Source organism: Caenorhabditis briggsae (assembly GCF_000004555.2).
Source record: "Caenorhabditis briggsae complete genome, chrV, whole genome shotgun sequence".
Lineage (NCBI taxonomy): Eukaryota > Metazoa > Nematoda > Chromadorea > Rhabditida > Rhabditidae > Caenorhabditis > Caenorhabditis briggsae.
Genome location: NC_013488.2, coordinates 2,434,907 through 2,452,745, shown reverse-complemented (window position 1 = coordinate 2,452,745; position 17,839 = coordinate 2,434,907). Strand labels below are relative to the sequence as shown.

Genomic DNA, 17,839 nt, shown 5'->3' with positions numbered 1-17,839 from the left:
AAAAAATCTAATTTCGGAACAGCATTTCAGATTCTGGATATGTCAGAAGCAGCAGGAGTTCGGGAGGGCATGAAGGATAACTACAAAAGCTGCAGAGAAAGAAAATGTGAGCAGAAAACAGGAACAGGAAACATTGAACGAGGGTATTAAGGAAGGTGGGTTGACAAAAGATCTGGGAAGTGGTCATAATGTGAGGGGCATATTGGTTGGGAAGATTTTGAGAAGAGTGGAGGAGCACAAAAGATTCTTCAAGAAAATCATGAAGAGGTAAGGTGTGGATTCAGGAACTATTCGGGAGACGATTCAGGGAGTGAGAGAGAGAGAGAGAGAAGGCCGAGTAGGCAAAACATCTGCATACTGGGGAGGAGCTCATATTACCGTCGTGAACGATTTGGAGATTCGCTGCAACAACAGTCTCCGACGAAGGATCCTCGGGAGTCATTGATTCTCGACGATTTTCTTCAGCAGCTCTCAATCGTTCTAATCCCGCATTTGCCTCATTCAATATCCGCTCCAAAACCAATGAATCGTTAGCTCGTCTTGCAAGTGATTCCTCAAGATTGGCTATTTTTCCCTCCAAATCCCTGTTCTTTTCTTCAGAAGCGTTCAGTTTTTCAGCAAGTTGTCCGTTGGCGGCGGTTGCCTGCTCCACACTTTTCTGAAGTTCAGCTACATTCATTTGAAGCGTATTTACCGTTGTCTCCAGTCTCGTATTTTCTTCTTGAAGCTTTCCATTTTTGCTATCCACCACCTGCAGTCTTGCTTCGAGTTCTTTGTTGGAGACGACAGATTCTTGAATTTTTCCCTCGAGTTCTTTGACTGTCTTCTGGAGCTGCTCCTTTTCCTTATTGCACTGAAGAATTTTTCCTTCGAGATCCTGAAGCTTTCCCACAGCGTCCTCTTTCTCTTTCTGAACCGCGGTTTTTTGTTGTTCTGATCCTCGAAGACGTTCTTGAAGATTCTCGAGCCCTTCTTCAGCTATCACGAGATTCTTAGTGAGTTCTGAGCTCCTCACTTGGAGATTTTTTATTTCAGCCTCAAGGGAAGCCTTCTGATCCTCTTTATCTCTCTGAGTCTGCTGCAGTTTTGAGTGCTGTTCCTTTTTGAAGACCTCAGAGACTCGAGCAGCTTCAATGAGATCTTTCTGCAGCTTCTCTTTTTGTGTTGTGGCCTCCAGAAGTTTCTTCTCCAAGTCCAGCATGTGCTCGACAGCCTTCTCGCTATCTTTCTGGCCTGCTTTCCGCTGTTCTTCCAAATTCGAAAGCTTTTCCTGAAGCTTCTCGCCTTTTCTTCTCGCCTTTTCAAGTTTTTCTTGAAGATCCTTGAGCCTTTCTTCCGATGTTCCCAGCTTCTTATGCAGCTCTGAGTTTGTCGCTTTAATAGCATTCTTCTCGGTTTCGAGCTCTTGGACCGAACACTTCAATGTTGAATTTTCGTTCAGAAGAATCCCTTTTTCAGTCTCAGACTCCTGCAATTTTGACTCCAGCTTCTCGTGCTCGATCTGATTCGTCTTTTGTTGTTCTCGAAGTTGCTTATTTCCCTCTGTGAGATCTTTGATTCGAGCTTCAAACGTATCTCTCAACTTCTTCAGCTCCCTTTCCAATTGACGACGCCTATTTTGGTCCAGTTCTCGAAGTGCGTCGTAAGAGACGTTTGCTGAGGTTCCAGCGATCGCTTCCATGACTTCAGGTGAAATTTTCTAGAAAACATGAAATGAGAAATTAAAAAAAAAAATCGAATCTGGTAAAAACTTACACCTAATTCAGCTTGCAATCCTTCGTTTTTCTCAGACAATTTCTCAAGTCCTAGGGTGAAATTGAACTTCAATTTTTTCGTATCCCAATTGATTTTACCATCGTAAAGACCTTCTCTTTGTTCCATGATAGAATCTGAAAAGAGGTTTCCGTGATTATATGAAAATTGAGAAGAAGAGAGACGACGGCGGAGTACGGTAGAAAAGTTAAATATTAGGAACAAAGAGAAATTGATAATAGGAAGTGTGAAGAATTAGAAAAAAGATTTGGAAAACTCAATTCTGGTGATTATTCTAAAAAGTGGGCTTTTGAAAAGAGGGGTACGGTAGAGAAAGAAATGGGTTGAAGTGTTGGAGAGTGAGAAATGAAAAACTGAAAAATGGAATTGTGGAGGATATACGGAGACAGAAAAATCGGAAAAACAGTCGTAAATAAATAATATAGTAAAATTTGAAGATCTGTAATGATTGAAAGAAAAAAAAGGATTTCTCTCTCTCTCTCTCCCTTTCTGAAAATGAAGCTCACTGTGTTAATGGTACAGCCAAAAAGTTCAGTTAGTATAGAATAGCCTTTTATTCAGATTACCGTGGTAGCAAATGTACAATTTACAAAAGCATGACATATAAAGTGAGAAAATTGTGGAAAAATTTGTTAAGGATCAAAAAACCTGGGGTCCCGACACCATCAAGTTTAAGTCAACTGATCTTCGTTCCTGTCAAAGATATCAAAAAGTTGTCAACTGATAAATTGTTTATCATAACATCCCCAATATCTTATTAGTTGACAAATTTTTGATATCTTTTACAAGAACCGAGATAATGCATCTCAAGGTTAAATATAGGGTCAGCATTTTTAAGTGTTTACGGCACAATGAGTCAAAGTGATTGTGGCGGGAATTTTGTGACTGCATAATTAAAAGAAAAAACGTTCAAAGTGTACAAGAATCGTGCTTAATGTGAAAAGGGAAGCAGGTGATAAAAAAGCGAAAGTGTCAAAGAATCCATACTCATCGCCGGGGTGGTGCTATCACTTTTTAGGCTCGTTATCTTATGATCAAATGAGTTTGCAAATGCTCGGCCAAGCGAAAAGTATGAAGAATCAATATGCAAGCTAGTACGTAACCAAGCAAGCTCATAGTGAAGCAGTAAAGGACAAAACTTCCACAATTCTGACACTTTTTCAGGAACCAATTACAGTCACCGTTGGACCAAGTAGGAGCCGGAGAAGCTGAAGCATTGGATCTGCTCGAGCAAAGTAGAAGCTGGAGGCAGACGCTGTCTGAAAGAGAAACAAGATTTAAAGAATCAATATTCCAAAAGTTCACCTTTTATTGCTTCCAAGATCTGGGATCTCCATCCATGGTGATAAAGCTATCGAGAGATTTGTCCTCCAGCTTGTGCCAATCTCCGATCTGATACTGAAAAATATTCGTTTTTGATGGTTCATCGAGAAGAGAAAAAATAAAATAGAACTCATCTTCTTCAACCATTCCTTCGTATAATATTTCCATTGCCAATCTTTGAAATCTTGTTTTCTGAAATATAATGAAATTATATTACTGTAGCTTGTGAATATCAACTTATCTTTCATAATGAAGCTCGGCTTTTTGGCATCACTGAACGCCATTTGGTTTCATCATTTCCAGAATATTCTTGCCCATCCACAGTACTCATTTAAATCCGCAGAGATAAATTATGAAAAGTTTATTTTGTGGATCTTGGATTATCAGAAGAAAGAACAACGAAAGAGCGAAAAACACAAAAACTACGGTATTTTTTAGCTTAATTATCTCGATTCCTATAAAAAATATCAAAAATCAGTCAACTGACAAAATATTTCTGATATTGTGATAAATAATTTATCCGTTGAACATTTTCAAATATCTTTTGAAGGAACAGAGAAAATCGAGCTTAATGTGCTGGCATAGAGTGGGCTTCTACATTGCAAAGAAAAAAAATTGTTACAACTTCTGAAGCGGTTCGGGTTGAGAAACATCACAATTTACCAGAGGAATAGGACTAGAATTCTTAGGATAATAGAAGAAAAACACCGCCAACTCTTTCACCTGCAGTCGTACGCGAATTCGAAGTTGTCCTCCGACCACTCACTGGCGGCTAAAAATTGATTCTAGCCAAGATAACATACAAAATAAACTAACTGTCTTCCTCATACTCTGAGCCGAGTCCCAGCGATGACGATGAAGCTTCAGAATCCGAATTATCAGCCTCCGAACCCGGGAGCTCGCGGGAGTCAGCCAACGGAGAAGGTCCTGGTTCGCTGCATTCTTGACGGCAATGCACTGAAAATCCCATGTTTTACTTTATATTATTTCCCCCTTACCGTATTCTTGCCACCTGACGAACTCCTCCACATCGCCGTTGTTGAACAGCTCCGAGGAGTTCAGCATCTCCTTGGCGCCAGCTGGAATCTGGGGGTAGGTCCCTTGGCTGTCATTTTTGAATCCATGGAGCATCTCGTGCCAATAGAAAAATTCCTCCGCTTCCATTCCTTGGGCCTCAACTGGAGCAGAGGAGGAGGTGCTCGATGACGTGACATGTCGCCAGATCTTTCGCGCTCCATTGATGATGACGTCGAACATTCTTGCTTGTTTGCTGAAATATAGAAGATGAGGGTACGGTAGGTGCTCAATAGAAGGTTAAACAAAACGAAAAGCATTCGGGAAAACAGACGGAACCAAGGAAAATCAGTTACACAGAAATCATCATAAACACCGTCCATTTTTGAGCTCATATATCTCGGTTCCTGTGAAAGTTACCAAAAAGTGGTCTATTGACAAAACGTTTATCATGTTATCACAAATATTTTGTTAGTTGATCGCTGATTGATATCGTTTACAGGAATCAAGGTAAATTCAGTCAAAGTTGACGGCTAGGAGGTTTATGTCAGAGGTGCAAACAATAGGAAAAAATCAGGGGAAAAGAGAAAAAAGGGAAGGAAAAAAATCTGTTGGGAATTTTCAATTTTCATGTTTCCTTTTTTGGGGTATGGGAATTTCAGATTTTTGGAGGAACGTCAGGAATAGGAAAAGCATACAATCTCAGTGCAGCACAGTGAGAGAACAATTATCACGCCGCATGAAAATAAATTTGAAGCTGACACGCTACTTCGCATTAGTTCGATCCCTGTGGAAAAATATAGATAGGAAGTTATTAAAGCTGGAGAGAGGAAGTGAGGGCAGGGAAAAGTGAGCAAAATCAAAAATTGGGATCTTTTGAAATCAGTACGCCTCACAAAAGACACATGCAATCAGACAGGTTTATCTCATTTTCTGGAGGTGATATCAACAAATTATCTACTGATAACATTCTGAGAATTTTTGAAAAGTCTTGATATCGTTTTTTCAGAAATCGAAATGCCATATAACCTGTAATAGAAGGAAACCTACACTGTCAAGTTTTAGCTCAATTATCTCAATTCCTATGCAAGATATCAAAAATGTGGCAATTGATAAAATATTGATGATATTATGATAAACAATTTATCAGTTAACCCATTCTTGATATCTTTCACTCGAACCGAGATAAATTGGCTCAAAGTTAGAGGCCCTTCTATTACATGTTTAACGGTAATTCTCATCCAGTGCCGGTCTATTAAAGGTAACACCTCAAACCAAAGCAAGCTACAAAATAAACAAAACGCTGATTCTAAAAAAAGTTTTGACGATTCCACTTTGTTTATGTTGCTGGGTCGTTTATATCAAAAGGTGTTGATGTATACATTTCGTTCTAAACCAAACTAGTTTCTGGGGCATTCCATGCTGGAATTTTCAGACAAAACTAACTTGTACAAAATGTATTCCGTGTGTAGTCCGTGTCGAGCGTCTGAAAAAAAATCTGCCTAGTCGAACAGTAGGCAATATACAGAAAAACGGAGCCATTTAGATGACACAGTTTCGAGAAAAATTGGCTCAAGTTATACAACTTCTTGGGGGGAAAAATAAAGGGAAAAAAAGGAAGTGAGACTTTTGTATACTGTAGTGGTGGTCATGCCCACGGCCGGCCGCGGCCGAGATTTGCATAGCCTTGGTTATGGATGAAACAACACATCTTTTTATGAACATCCATTCAAATATCGATTGATTGTCGTTCCAGAACTTGAATCTGTGCAAAATGTGCTAAAATTCAAAGCTATTTATCAACAAGCAAACTTTCATTTGCAACAAAAAATGCACAAGTACAACTGAAATTAGAATGTGGGACAACAGATGTGCTCTCAATGTGATCTCTCTCAATCTCAAAAGTTAAAAATTAGGGTTAGTAATGAAATTCACTGATCCATAAGGTAATCGAAGTCATGGAAACCTTCTGGTTAATTATTATTACGAAACTTGGTGAAGCGTGAGAATCCCATAGTTACGGAGGGGATTCAGGTGTGTAAGAAGGGGTGAGCATATTCAGGATTCTGGACTAATTAGGCAGGCAGCAAGGTTAGATACGTGTTTGTGAGATATAGCGAACATAGAAGCGGTGTTTGATGATTAGTGATGGTTCTCCAAGTTATCCTCATTCAGTTGGATCTAAAAAGGGATATAGACACAGACATGGATGTTAGTAACAAGAATCACTCACTCTTATCTCCAACGCTTCCTTCCGATCCTCCAACGCATTCTGACGCTCCTTCAGAGTTATGATTCTGTCAACGTGCTCCAAGAAGTCTGGAAAGTCATCCTCTTGGATTGGAAGTCCACGATCGATGAAGTCGCCAACGAATTCTGAAAATTGTACATTTTTACACTCTTTTAAGAATTAAAAAAAAAAAAACTGTTACCATCAAAATCGTTGTGGGCGTCGACCAATTGAACCTCCAGGTCCGCCAATTCCTGGTCCATTCGAGCCAGCTCCATTTGCATCGCTTCCAATTGGTTAGCCATTTTTGTACCTGAAAAAATGTATTAGTTAAGATTTAAAGGAGCGTAAAAACAAGACTGATAAAAGATAGGGTTGCTCTGAATCAAACAGGTTTGGAACTGAAAAAATAGGAGAAAATGACAGGGTGGCAACATGTATAATGTTTATTCCACTGAATTCTATTTAAAACGAGTTATTGTGGATCTGCTTTCTCTGCTGGTTGCTCCATCTTCTGGAGGTCATCGTGTGCTTTCTCCTGAAAAATGAGAGGTCACAAGTCTACCGTATACATGCACTTTGAGCTCAATTATCTCGGTTCCTAGAAGAGATATCAAAAATGTGTCAACGGATAAAATATAGGTAATATTACGATAAATAACTTACCAGTTGACACATTTTTGATATCGTTGACAGGAACCAAGATCAGTTGACTTAAACTTGACCGTGTCGAGACCCCAGGTTTTTTGATCCTTAACAGATTTTCATTAATTGAGAGATTTTTATATCTTCCATTGGAACCGAAATAATTGAGCTCAAAGTGCATGTATAGGATGGACTTCTATTAGAGAAAATACAGTAGTAGATTGGACAAAGATTGGCCAACATTTGTAGAAGATGTTCGCCTCATCCCAAGACTTACCAATCCCTCCACCAGTTTCTCTAATATGTTCTCCACCATCGTCGTGCTCTCCACCGCGTCCTTCACAACCACCATCAAATCCACCCATTTTGCTTGGTCGGGATGCTCTGAAAATTCTAAATCCACAAAACAAACTTATCAAGGATCCTCACCCTCAATTTTCTCCTGGACCATCTTTCTCTGGTCCTCGAGCTCCTTCAACACCTTTCTCACATCCAGGAGCTGTTGCTGAAACTTGGCGATTTCCTGCGCGCTCATACCGTTTCTGAATCGCTGGATTAGAAGTTGATTAGTCGGGGGTATGTAGATAGTGAGAGACTCTGTGGTGAACAGAATTGACTAGAAAAAACTATAATTCAAACAAAATTCATTTTATTAACATGTCAGGACAGCCAATTACGACGAATGCCATTGAGCGCATCTCCCAAATTTAACCAATGTCGTGGGTCATACATGGCAAGAGGATTTTCCTGTAAAGGACACTGATACATGCAGAGTTGTGAAATCAAATACTCACTAGTCCCCTCACGGCATGATGCAGAACCAACTTTTTGACTCGAATGGTTTCTAGCTCCGCCTCAAACTTTTTAACCATCTGAAGACATGCCTTCTTGGCCTCAACCGCTTCGGTGTCCATTGGCTGCTCCGGATGACCTACAATTTATATTTCAAAATAAATTACTTTCGTTTTGAGCTTACGCTTCAATTCCTCCTGTGCACTTCTCAATTCGGACTCGACCCTCTCCATCTCTTGGTTGGCAATCTCCAGTCGACCTCGGTATGTGGCAAGAAGCTCCTGATCCGAGTCGCTGCTCATCTTACTGAAAGGAGTTTAGAAACTGAAAAAATAGGGAGGAAGGAGGTGATAGAAGTACAAGTCACTGCAACCAACATGTTAGGAACCAAAAATAACACAAAGAGCATACTCAAAAACCAAACAATTCATTGATACATGCATTATGGGTACATTACAACAATAATTAATCCCTCTGCTAATGCTCAGCCTCTCCCTGTTCGACGTTCTCCTCCTCGGCGGGAGCCTCCTCCACATAGAGATGCCAAACCGCGATGGCCCGATACATCCAATCACGCCAGAGCTCCTTAAAGGTGCACAACTGAAAACCCACAACATCCATAGGAAAGCCACTCACCAGGCTAGCAATCTCTTCCTCTTTCTCGTGCTTTGCATTTTGGAGCTTGATGTCCTCATCATTGAGCTTCGCCACCTGCTCCATGAGCTCCTTGTTCGTCGGTTGCTCTGAAAAATTGTATGTATTTTTATCAAGAAGGTAACGCACTCTATTGAAACTATACAAACAAGGATCACAAATATTGCGGTAGAGCGCAGTCTAAAGAAAACCCACCAGAGAGCTTCTTCTCAGCATCCTTGACCTCGGCGAACTTCTTTTCCAAATCAATTTCAATTTGCTCGAGTTGCTGACGAGCAACGTCAATTTTGTCGGCAATGTTCATTCTACAACGAATTGATTAGACGGTAGAATACAAAAATGGTACAGGTATATAAATTCCGATGAAAACAGAATAGAATCATTTTAAAAACTAGGCGTAATGGTATGAAAAAGTCAGAATATGAAGAGGAAATTGACAAAAAAATGGAAAAAGGCTGGCAAAAAAACTACCGAGGAAAAAAGTTAACTAGATAGGATAGGGTTTGACAGTATACCTGGGGAAGAACAAAAGAAACAATATAATGCTGAATTTAAAGAGTGGTAAGAGATGGGTTCAAAGGTACAATAGAAACGGTTTTGAGGTTTATGGCGCGTTCAAAGTTGAGGAGTAATTTCCTGGAAAACGCTGTCCAAAGCTGCCATTGTTTTCCAGAGGCCTCCGCTTCGAGACCCGCCGTAAATCGACATGAATCAACAGGAAGAACACAGTCAAAACGAGTGATACAGTAGTTTACTGTTGCAGTAAATCTGGAAAACAATCGCAGCTTTGGACAGCTTTTTTCCAGGAAATTACTCCTGGAAATCAACTTTGAACGCGGCATTAATATAGAGAATACATGCAAAAAAGCATTGAAAATTGAGCACAACCAGACTAGCCAATGATCTCATGTTGACCTTCTATTGTTATTTCGAGGATGTTTCTTTCTGAAAAGTTAAAGGAGTCCAGTTGTTCTAGGTTATCATCAGTGTGTGACTTCCGATTTTCACTTACCGGTAACGGTTTTTTTTGTGATTTTACCGGTAATTTACCGGTCCCTAACCTACAGGTAAATTTGAAAACTACCGAAGATTTACCGGTATTTTACCGGTAAATTACCGGAAAATTACCGGTAAAATTTTTATTTTCCTTGAGGACTACACGAATTTTTTTTTGACAGTAATAGTCAGTTCTAAAACGTCGCGGTTCTCAAATGTCGGAGTTCTGAAACGTCACGGTTCTAAAATGTCGCGGTTCTGAAACGTCGCGGTTCTAAAACGTAGCGGTTCTAAAATGTCGCGGTTCTGAAACGTCGCGGTTCTAAAATGTCGGGTTCGGAAACGTCACGGTTCTAAAATGTTGCGGTTCTAAAATGTCGCGGTTCTAAAATGTCGGAGTTCTGAAACGTCACGGTTCAAAAATGTCGCGGTTCTGAAAAGTCGCGGTTCTGAAACGTCGCGGTTCTGAAACGTCACGGTCACGATCAACGTCACGGACTACACGATTTTTTTGACAGTACTGGTCAGTTCTAAAACGTCGCGGTTCTCAAATGTCGGAGTTCTGAAACGTCACGGTTCTAAAATGTTGCGGTTCTAAAATGTCGCGGTTCTAAAATGTCGGAGTTCTGAAACGTCACGGTTCAAAAATGTCGCGGTTCTGAAAAGTCGCGGTTCTGAAACGTCGCGGTTCTGAAACGTCACGGTCACGATCAACGTCACGGACTACACGATTTTTTTGACAGTACTGGTCAGTTCTAAAACGTCGCGGTTCTCAAATGTCGGAGTTCTGAAACGTCACGGTTCTAAAATGTTGCGGTTCTGAAACGTCGCGGTTCTAAAACGTAGCGGTTCTAAAATGTCGGAGTTCTGAAACGTCACGGTTCAAAAATGTCGCGGTTCTGAAAAGTCGCGGTTCTGAAACGTCGCGGTTCTGAAACGTCGCGGTTCTAAAACGTAGCGGTTCTAAAATGTCGCGGTTCTGAAACGTCGCGGTTCTAAAATGTCGGAGTTCGGAAACGTCACGGTTCTTAAATGTCGCGGTTCTGAAACGTCGCGGTTCTGAAACGTCACGTTCACGATCAACGTCACGGACTACACGATTTTTTTGACAGTACTGGTCAGTTCTAAAATGTAGCGGTTCTAAAATGTCGGAGTTCTGAAACGTCACGGTTCAAAAATGTCGCGGTTCTGAAAAGTCGCGGTTCTGAAACGTCACGGTTCTAAAATATTGCGGTTCTAAAATGTCGCGGTTCTAAAATGTCGGAGTTCTGAAACGTCACGGTTCAAAAAAGTCGCGGTTCTGAAAAGTCGCGGTTCTGAAACGTCACGGTTCTAGAATGTCGCGGTTCTAAAATGTCGGAGTTCTGAAACGTCACGGTTCTGAAACGTCACGGTCACGATCAACGTCACGGACTACACGATTTTTTTGACAGTACTGGTCAGTTCTAAAACGTCGCGGTTCTCAAATGTCGGAGTTCTGAAACGTCACGGTTCTAAAATGTTGCGGTTCTAAAATGTCGCGGTTCTAAAATGTCGGAGTTCTGAAACGTCACGGTTCAAAAATGTCGCGGTTCTGAAAAGTCGCGGTTCTGAAACGTCGCGGTTCTGAAACGTCGCGGTTCTAAAACGTAGCGGTTCTAAAATGTCGCGGTTCTGAAACGTCGCGGTTCTAAAATGTCGGAGTTCGGAAACGTCACGGTTCTTAAATGTCGCGGTTCTGAAACGTCGCGGTTCTGAAACGTCACGTTCACGATCAACGTCACGGACTACACGATTTTTTTGACAGTACTGGTCAGTTCTAAAATGTAGCGGTTCTAAAATGTCGGAGTTCTGAAACGTCACGGTTCAAAAATGTCGCGGTTCTGAAAAGTCGCGGTTCTGAAACGTCACGGTTCTAAAATATTGCGGTTCTAAAATGTCGCGGTTCTAAAATGTCGGAGTTCTGAAACGTCACGGTTCAAAAAAGTCGCGGTTCTGAAAAGTCGCGGTTCTGAAACGTCACGGTTCTAGAATGTCGCGGTTCTAAAATGTCGGAGTTCTGAAACGTCACGGTTCAAAAATGTCGCGGTTCTGAAAAGTCGCGGTTCTGAAACGTCACGGTTCTAGAATGTCGCGGTTCTAAAATGTCGGAGTTCTGAAACGTCACGGTTCAAAAATGTCGCGGTTCTGAAAAGTCGCGGTTCTGAAACGTCACGGTTCTAGAATGTCGCGGTTCTAAAATGTCGGAGTTCGGAAACGTCACGGTTCTTAAATGTCGCGGTTCTGAAACGTCGCGGTTCTAAAATGTCGCGGTTCTAAAATGTCGGAGTTCTGAAACGTCAAGGTTCTAAAATGTCGCGGTTCTAAAACGTCGCGGTCCATTACCGAAACCTTATCGGTAGCACACACTGGTTATCATCATTCTTATAATAAACCAGTCTCTTTCCCGCGCCGAAGGCCCGCCAGCCATCTGTTTGAAGCGCCAGAAGCGCTGCAAACAGGCCGGTACTATAAAAATATCTAAAAGTATCTCATTGAACTAAACACTTACCTGGGAGGGTTGATTTGATGGTCCTGGGTTTTCTTACTCGATTGGCAGAAAGATGCTGATGTGCTCCAAAGGGCTTCCGAATCGGACGCATTTTTTCTGAAAAATAATAATGTTTACTGGCAAATCGTTATAACTTTCAGGAATTTGACTAGCAAGTATGTACTATGGTTTTTTGTAGACATAAAGTAATATGCATGTCCAAAGATGAACTAAAAACTCACTGGTCGTGTCCGATTCATTACGATGTCACCCGATCGGACTGCGAGAATTCCTTGAAGCTGCTCACGGGGTTCCGGTTCTGGTTGTGGAGGTGTCTCGATGTTGGAAGCCGCGGAAGTGGTTGGAAGGGTTGAAGCAATTGGATTGGTGGCTTCTGAAGTTGCACTATCCTGACATTCTGTAGTTTCAGGTGCATCCTCGATGACCTCTTTCGGTGGCTCCTTAGAAGATTCTCTTCGAACGTCGTCCAAGATCTTCACGACTCCGTTGTCCGAAGATTTTACTCCAACATTCTCGAAGGTCATCTTTGGTCCTTTGTTGGAAGAATCTTCAGCAGCATGATCGAACTCTCTCTCCAGTCCTTCATCAGACACTTCTTCTGGAGCATCCTCACCAATCTCCTTTGGTGCTCCGACCGAAGCGTCTCTTTTAACATCCTCAAGGTCCATTGACGCCTTCTGGAGCGTTAGTACCACTTCAGCAGCTTCTTCATTCTCGTCGTCAACCGCATCGCTGCTTTGGGCTTCTGGAAGAATCCCGTTCTCATCAGTTTCTTGCTCCTCGCCCTCATAGCCATCCAACAGCCAAGAAGTAAGTCTCAATCTTTGCAGATCATCTTGATCCACGTCTTCCTCAACATCAGCTAGCACATTCGCAGTTCCCTCCGGCAAAAATTTTGATAAACTCTATTATTTTTTTAGATCCCCCCTTTGTCCCATCTCTAACCCATCTACCGTACCTGGTTCATGCTTTCACGACCCGTCTCTGCCAAATTTCGTTGGCACTGCGCACTATTTTTGGCACTATCTCTATTGTTACCCGGATTGTTTCTCTAGAAAAAAAACCAATAAGTTTTCAAAAATGAAAAATGCACAGCAACCAAAAGAACCAAAACGCTTAACCAAAAAGACAAGCACAGCGAAAAACCATACAACATTTAAACTACCTAATTACGGTTTGTCTCTGATCAAACTAATTGCCTGGATACCCTGGCAAAGGTAGGTAGAACGGAAAGAGTTGTGGAGCAGGATCAAAGGTCTGAACAAGGTCAGTCTAGGTTATTCCAGGAAAGCGTTTATCACTAACCGGATCGTTTTGTCCAGTTTGGCGAGACAGATCAACTGGAGCTTCTTGGTCCGGGACCGTATCAGCCACTAATGGATCGGTACCCAAAACTTGTCCTGGATTGTAAAACGCAGATGTTTCCGATGTGATGAAGACTGAAGAGATGCCAACGGTGGGAAAAGCAACATAGCCCGTCGAAAGCGCCGAAAAATAGTTCCACATCGGAAGAGAATACGTTGGGGCAATCGGAAAGATAACCGATGTCTCCCCAATCGAAGCTGGGTTGACCCCGGGGGATTCAACCGCAGAGATTGGCTGTCCTTCAGCTCCAAGCTCCATATTCTTTTGAAGGTAATCTGGGTTTTCATTCAGGAAGCTCACGGTGGCTTCCTCCTGAAAAATAAAGCTAAAAACCGAGGGATAGGTCACTATTCTCACTTTTCTCAATCTGTCCTTTTCCAACAGAGCCAGGTGGATTGGTATGTAATCTTCTGGCATGGGAGGAGGGCTGCCAACATCGATGTATTCGTCGTCGTCTTCTTGTTCCTCCGCCACGATGTCCTGGACCTGAAAATTGATTATGAGCGTGGATTAGCAGAGCTGATGGTGGGTATACAGTGTGCATCATAAAGATAAGACGCCCCTACCGAATGAGTTTTATTCAGAATGTCTCAAATTATAGGACCACAAGGTTTCAGATGAGTTGGGGCATTTTTATTCCCACGAGGGGGTTCTACCTTTATGACGGACACCATAGGATACATAAAAAATTACCAGTCGGTTTACGCCCAATCTCTTGGCTTCCGTTGTAGAAATAGGTTAACGTTTTCAGAAGACGTCAGAGACAAAATTTCGAAAAACAATAAAGTCGGGCATCATCTCGCTGCTTTTTGGGGTAATTTGTGAAATTTTCGGAAATGTTGGTCCAACGGTGACTGCGCTAGGGTCGGCGACCCGGGAACACCGGACACACTCACACACAGAATTTGATGATTTTTTAACAGTAAAGATAGAAAACTGACCTGTTGGGCTTGATGCTCCATCACAGGATGCTCCACCACAGGCTGCTCCATCTCACTTCTCGGCTCCTGAAAACTTTCAAATCATTTTCCCCTATTGCCCAACGTCTTCAACCTGATCTTTCAAAGCACGTCTAGAAATTCCGTGCTCTCTACGCAACACATCTCTCCTCCTATCCTCTTCCACTTCTTTGGAAGTTAAGCATCTCACCAGTCCTTCATACATAAACCCAACATCGTCGTCTTCCCCCTAAATTTTCGAAGATTTTGGTGATTTGGAAACTAGGCAACCAAATAATAATTTCTAGAATTTTCCGCTTTTTGGGAAACTAAAGACGGGGTGCATGGAAGAAGGAGTGGTGGGAGCAAGAATTGAAACAAATCACTAAACACAAAATTTCTAAATTTTAGATTCTAAAATATTCAAAAATCCGCAAATAGTCAGCAAACATTCCAAAGAAGAGCTCTATAACTGAATTTAAAAGTGCCCCAAAATAATAAGAACTTTTGATCCGATTCAATATTTTAAATCTTCCCTTTATCCCAGATTAATTTTATACCAAAAATTAAATACCAAAACTCACCTCCATATTCTCCGTTGGACGATTGGCTGGCGCTCCAGAAGACATATTTGTTGATGACGTGGATGACGACGTTACCTGAAAAAATGTTTCATTATTCCAGTTATTTTAAAAACAAAACGAAAGAGATGAAAGAGCAAAAAGATGCGAAACATGAATGAGTAGAAAAAGGGAGAAGGATTAAGGGGATTGGGCTCAAAAAAGAAAAGATTTGTTTGTGATATGGGAGAACGTTGGAAACCAAAAAGGATGAAAAAGTTGAAAAAAGCCATAAGGGATTAAAAAAAAAGGAAAATCCGGAAGTCGCTGTGAAATGATGAAGCAAATTTTTGGCAAAAGGGGCGTGGCACTGAAAAAAGTTTTTTAAAAAAGATCCTAAATTGTTACTATTTTTGGAATATCGCTAATAAAGTCTTCTGTCTCCTTCTCTAGTCTCTCTTATCGTATTCGCTCTGAAAAGACCGTCCTATACGTACACTTTAAGCTCAATTATCTCGATTCCTTTGAAAGATATCAAAAATCTATCAACTGATAAAATATTCCTCACATTATCAGCTAAATTTTGTCAGTTGACGCAATTCTAATATCTCTTGTGGGAGACGAAATAATTGAGCTCAAGGTGAACGTTTAAGGTACGCTTCTATTAGAGAAAATACGGTAAGCGAGGAGCTCTCTCTCTCTCTCTCTCTCTCTCTCTCTCTCTCTCTCTCTCTCTCACACACAAACACACACACACACACACGCTCACTGACTCACTTATATTCCACACATAATTGTCTAACCTTGGATGTTCCAAAATCCTAAATCTTCCGGATGTTCCAGATCGATTATTCATCAGACCGCGGTCTCTTCCGAATGCTCCAGTTCGTGGTGAAGATTCCTTTCTGGAATTATTTTTTTAATGGCAACTGTGTAGCTGAAAAATCTTACCTCTAAATATTTGAGGTTGTTACCCTTCAATTGGCGTCCTAACTAGTAAGGCCTGCTGCATTTTCAGATTCCAGTCTGTAGTCTCATATCCATCTCAAGGATTTTGGAAAACTGATTCCCACAAGCACGAATAAGTAATATCTGGACTAATAACCAGACGAAACTCTATATTTCAAATAACCTTATGTGACCAGAAAATGAAGGAAGCTGTAGTCAGCAAGAAGATCCTTTCGATTCCCCTTCTCAATCCCTGCCCACAAATTCTAACTGTCCATCAAGCATTGGTAGACCTCTCCGATTAGGAAGAATTCTTGATAGAGAAACTCGCGACTCTGAAAATTTTAAATCTAGATAATAAATTTCATGTATCCGAATTTTGAACCTATACCGTAAAACCTGTAATAGAAGGGCCTTTGCACTGCCATTTTGGGCTGAGCTAATTTTTCTTGGCTCCTGTGCAAGATATCAAAAAATTTTCAGCTGATAAAATATTGGTGATATTATAATAAAAAGTTTATCAGTTGACAAACTTTTTGATATCTTTCACAAGGGCCGAGATGAAGCAGCACAAAGATAAAAGCTAGGGACCCTTCTATTACAGGTTTTAAGGTGGGTCCAAATGTAGTACCGTAGCTTTCAGCTCAATTTTCTCGGTTCCTATAAAAGATATTAAATTTCTGCCAACCGATGAAATATTGGTGACATTATGATAAACTTTTTATCAGTTGACACTATTTCGATATCTTATAAAGAAACGGAGAAAATTTGGCTCAAAGTTTGAAGTTATAGTTGACTCACAAAGTACACCAAACACATGAACACCATGCAATAAAAAAGTAGGTTGTTGGGACCATTCTGTAATTTCAAGTATCTTATTTATACCTAATCTTCGAAAACTTACAATTCGATTCGGAGGAGCCCGTTGTCGTACCCTCTGCATTCTTCTCATTTCCTAGGGAAACCTTCTGAGATCTTCCCTTGCTATAGCCATCAATCGTTGCATCTTGAAGCCCTGTTATCAAAATGTTGAATTTGGGAGACTTCTAGTCTTTCTCTCATAAGATATTTCACCGTTAACTAACGGATTTGAAACCGGCTAAAGTTGAAAAAAAAAACAAAGAAATTATTATTTTTATTAAATCAATTCAGGATGTACAATTGCGATGGCCCTCAAAAGAGCATCGAATGGGGCTGGCTCGACGGCGTCTGAAGGATCCGGGGAGTCTGGAGATCGTGTGGGGGCGTTCTGAAAGGGTTCCGAAATTTTCCGGGGATTTTAGACACGCTGGAAGAAACAGGACCGCGGCTATTAACTGAGATAGGTAGGGCTTGGCTGCCTAACGGCTGGTTTGGTGGACGGCAAGCTTCCGCCGGCTCGGGCCACCGCCGACCGCGGCCCAGTTACCCACAGCCTTGGTTTCTAGATGCTTCCTCACCTTGACACGTGGTAATTTCTTCGCTTTCGGACTTCTTGGCCTTCCGATCTTCTTTGGCTCCTTGTTGGGATTCTGAAACAATAAAAATTTTTGAGACCTAATTTTGGACTTTTAGGGCTTTTCAGGACTACCTCTATTGCTTGTTTTTCCTTCATTCGCAAATACTTCTCATGTCGTTTCCGTTTCGTTTCCAGTCTCTTCAATTCCACCTCTTCGGCGCTCAACGCCTTCTTCTTCTTCTTTGCTACCTTTCTTCCCATGTTGTCCCCTGGAACAATTTTGAGAAATTCAGAGCTGTGAAGCTTAGAAAAGATATTTCACCGTAAAAGTTACGGTTTGGTAGTGAAAGAACAGGTACAGACATTTTTAAGGAAAATCGTGTATCGAATTAAATATACAGTAGGGTTTTCATTTGGGCGGGTGAAGAAGCGGGCTACCCGCTACCCACCCGGGGGNNATATTCCTAGTGTGATAGCTCAAACCCACCCCCCCCCCCCGTGAATCAAAAAAACCTTCAGGCCAACTTCACAATCTTTACAAATGGTTTCTTTTTGTCTAACCGTGTGACCGGGTCCATATCTTCTCTGAATTCTATGATTATATCTTTCATAACTCTCGATATTTCCAGTTTT

At 41.3% G+C, this 17,839-nt stretch overlaps 1 protein-coding gene across 1 annotated transcript; it reads right to left on the bottom strand.

Annotated features, from left to right (window-relative positions):
* Positions 1–42: 42 nt before the first annotated feature.
* On the bottom strand, positions 43–15,832 carry CBG23621 (the record flags this gene model as incomplete). The annotated part of the gene is made up of 26 exons (XM_002647787.1): positions 43–89; positions 379–1,699; positions 1,756–1,889; positions 2,949–3,032; positions 3,913–4,053; positions 4,095–4,366; positions 5,557–5,596; positions 5,769–5,889; positions 6,344–6,486; positions 6,543–6,653; positions 7,007–7,154; positions 7,263–7,369; positions 7,415–7,601; positions 7,780–7,916; positions 7,962–8,079; positions 8,414–8,520; positions 8,627–8,736; positions 11,995–12,053; positions 12,179–12,838; positions 12,916–13,008; positions 13,263–13,634; positions 13,680–13,808; positions 14,264–14,329; positions 14,845–14,919; positions 15,590–15,725; positions 15,795–15,832. 26 exons carry the CDS (start codon positions 15,830–15,832, stop codon positions 43–45), a joined length of 4,956 nt encoding a protein of 1,651 aa, XP_002647833.1.
* Between the last annotated feature and the right edge of the window lie 2,007 nt (positions 15,833–17,839).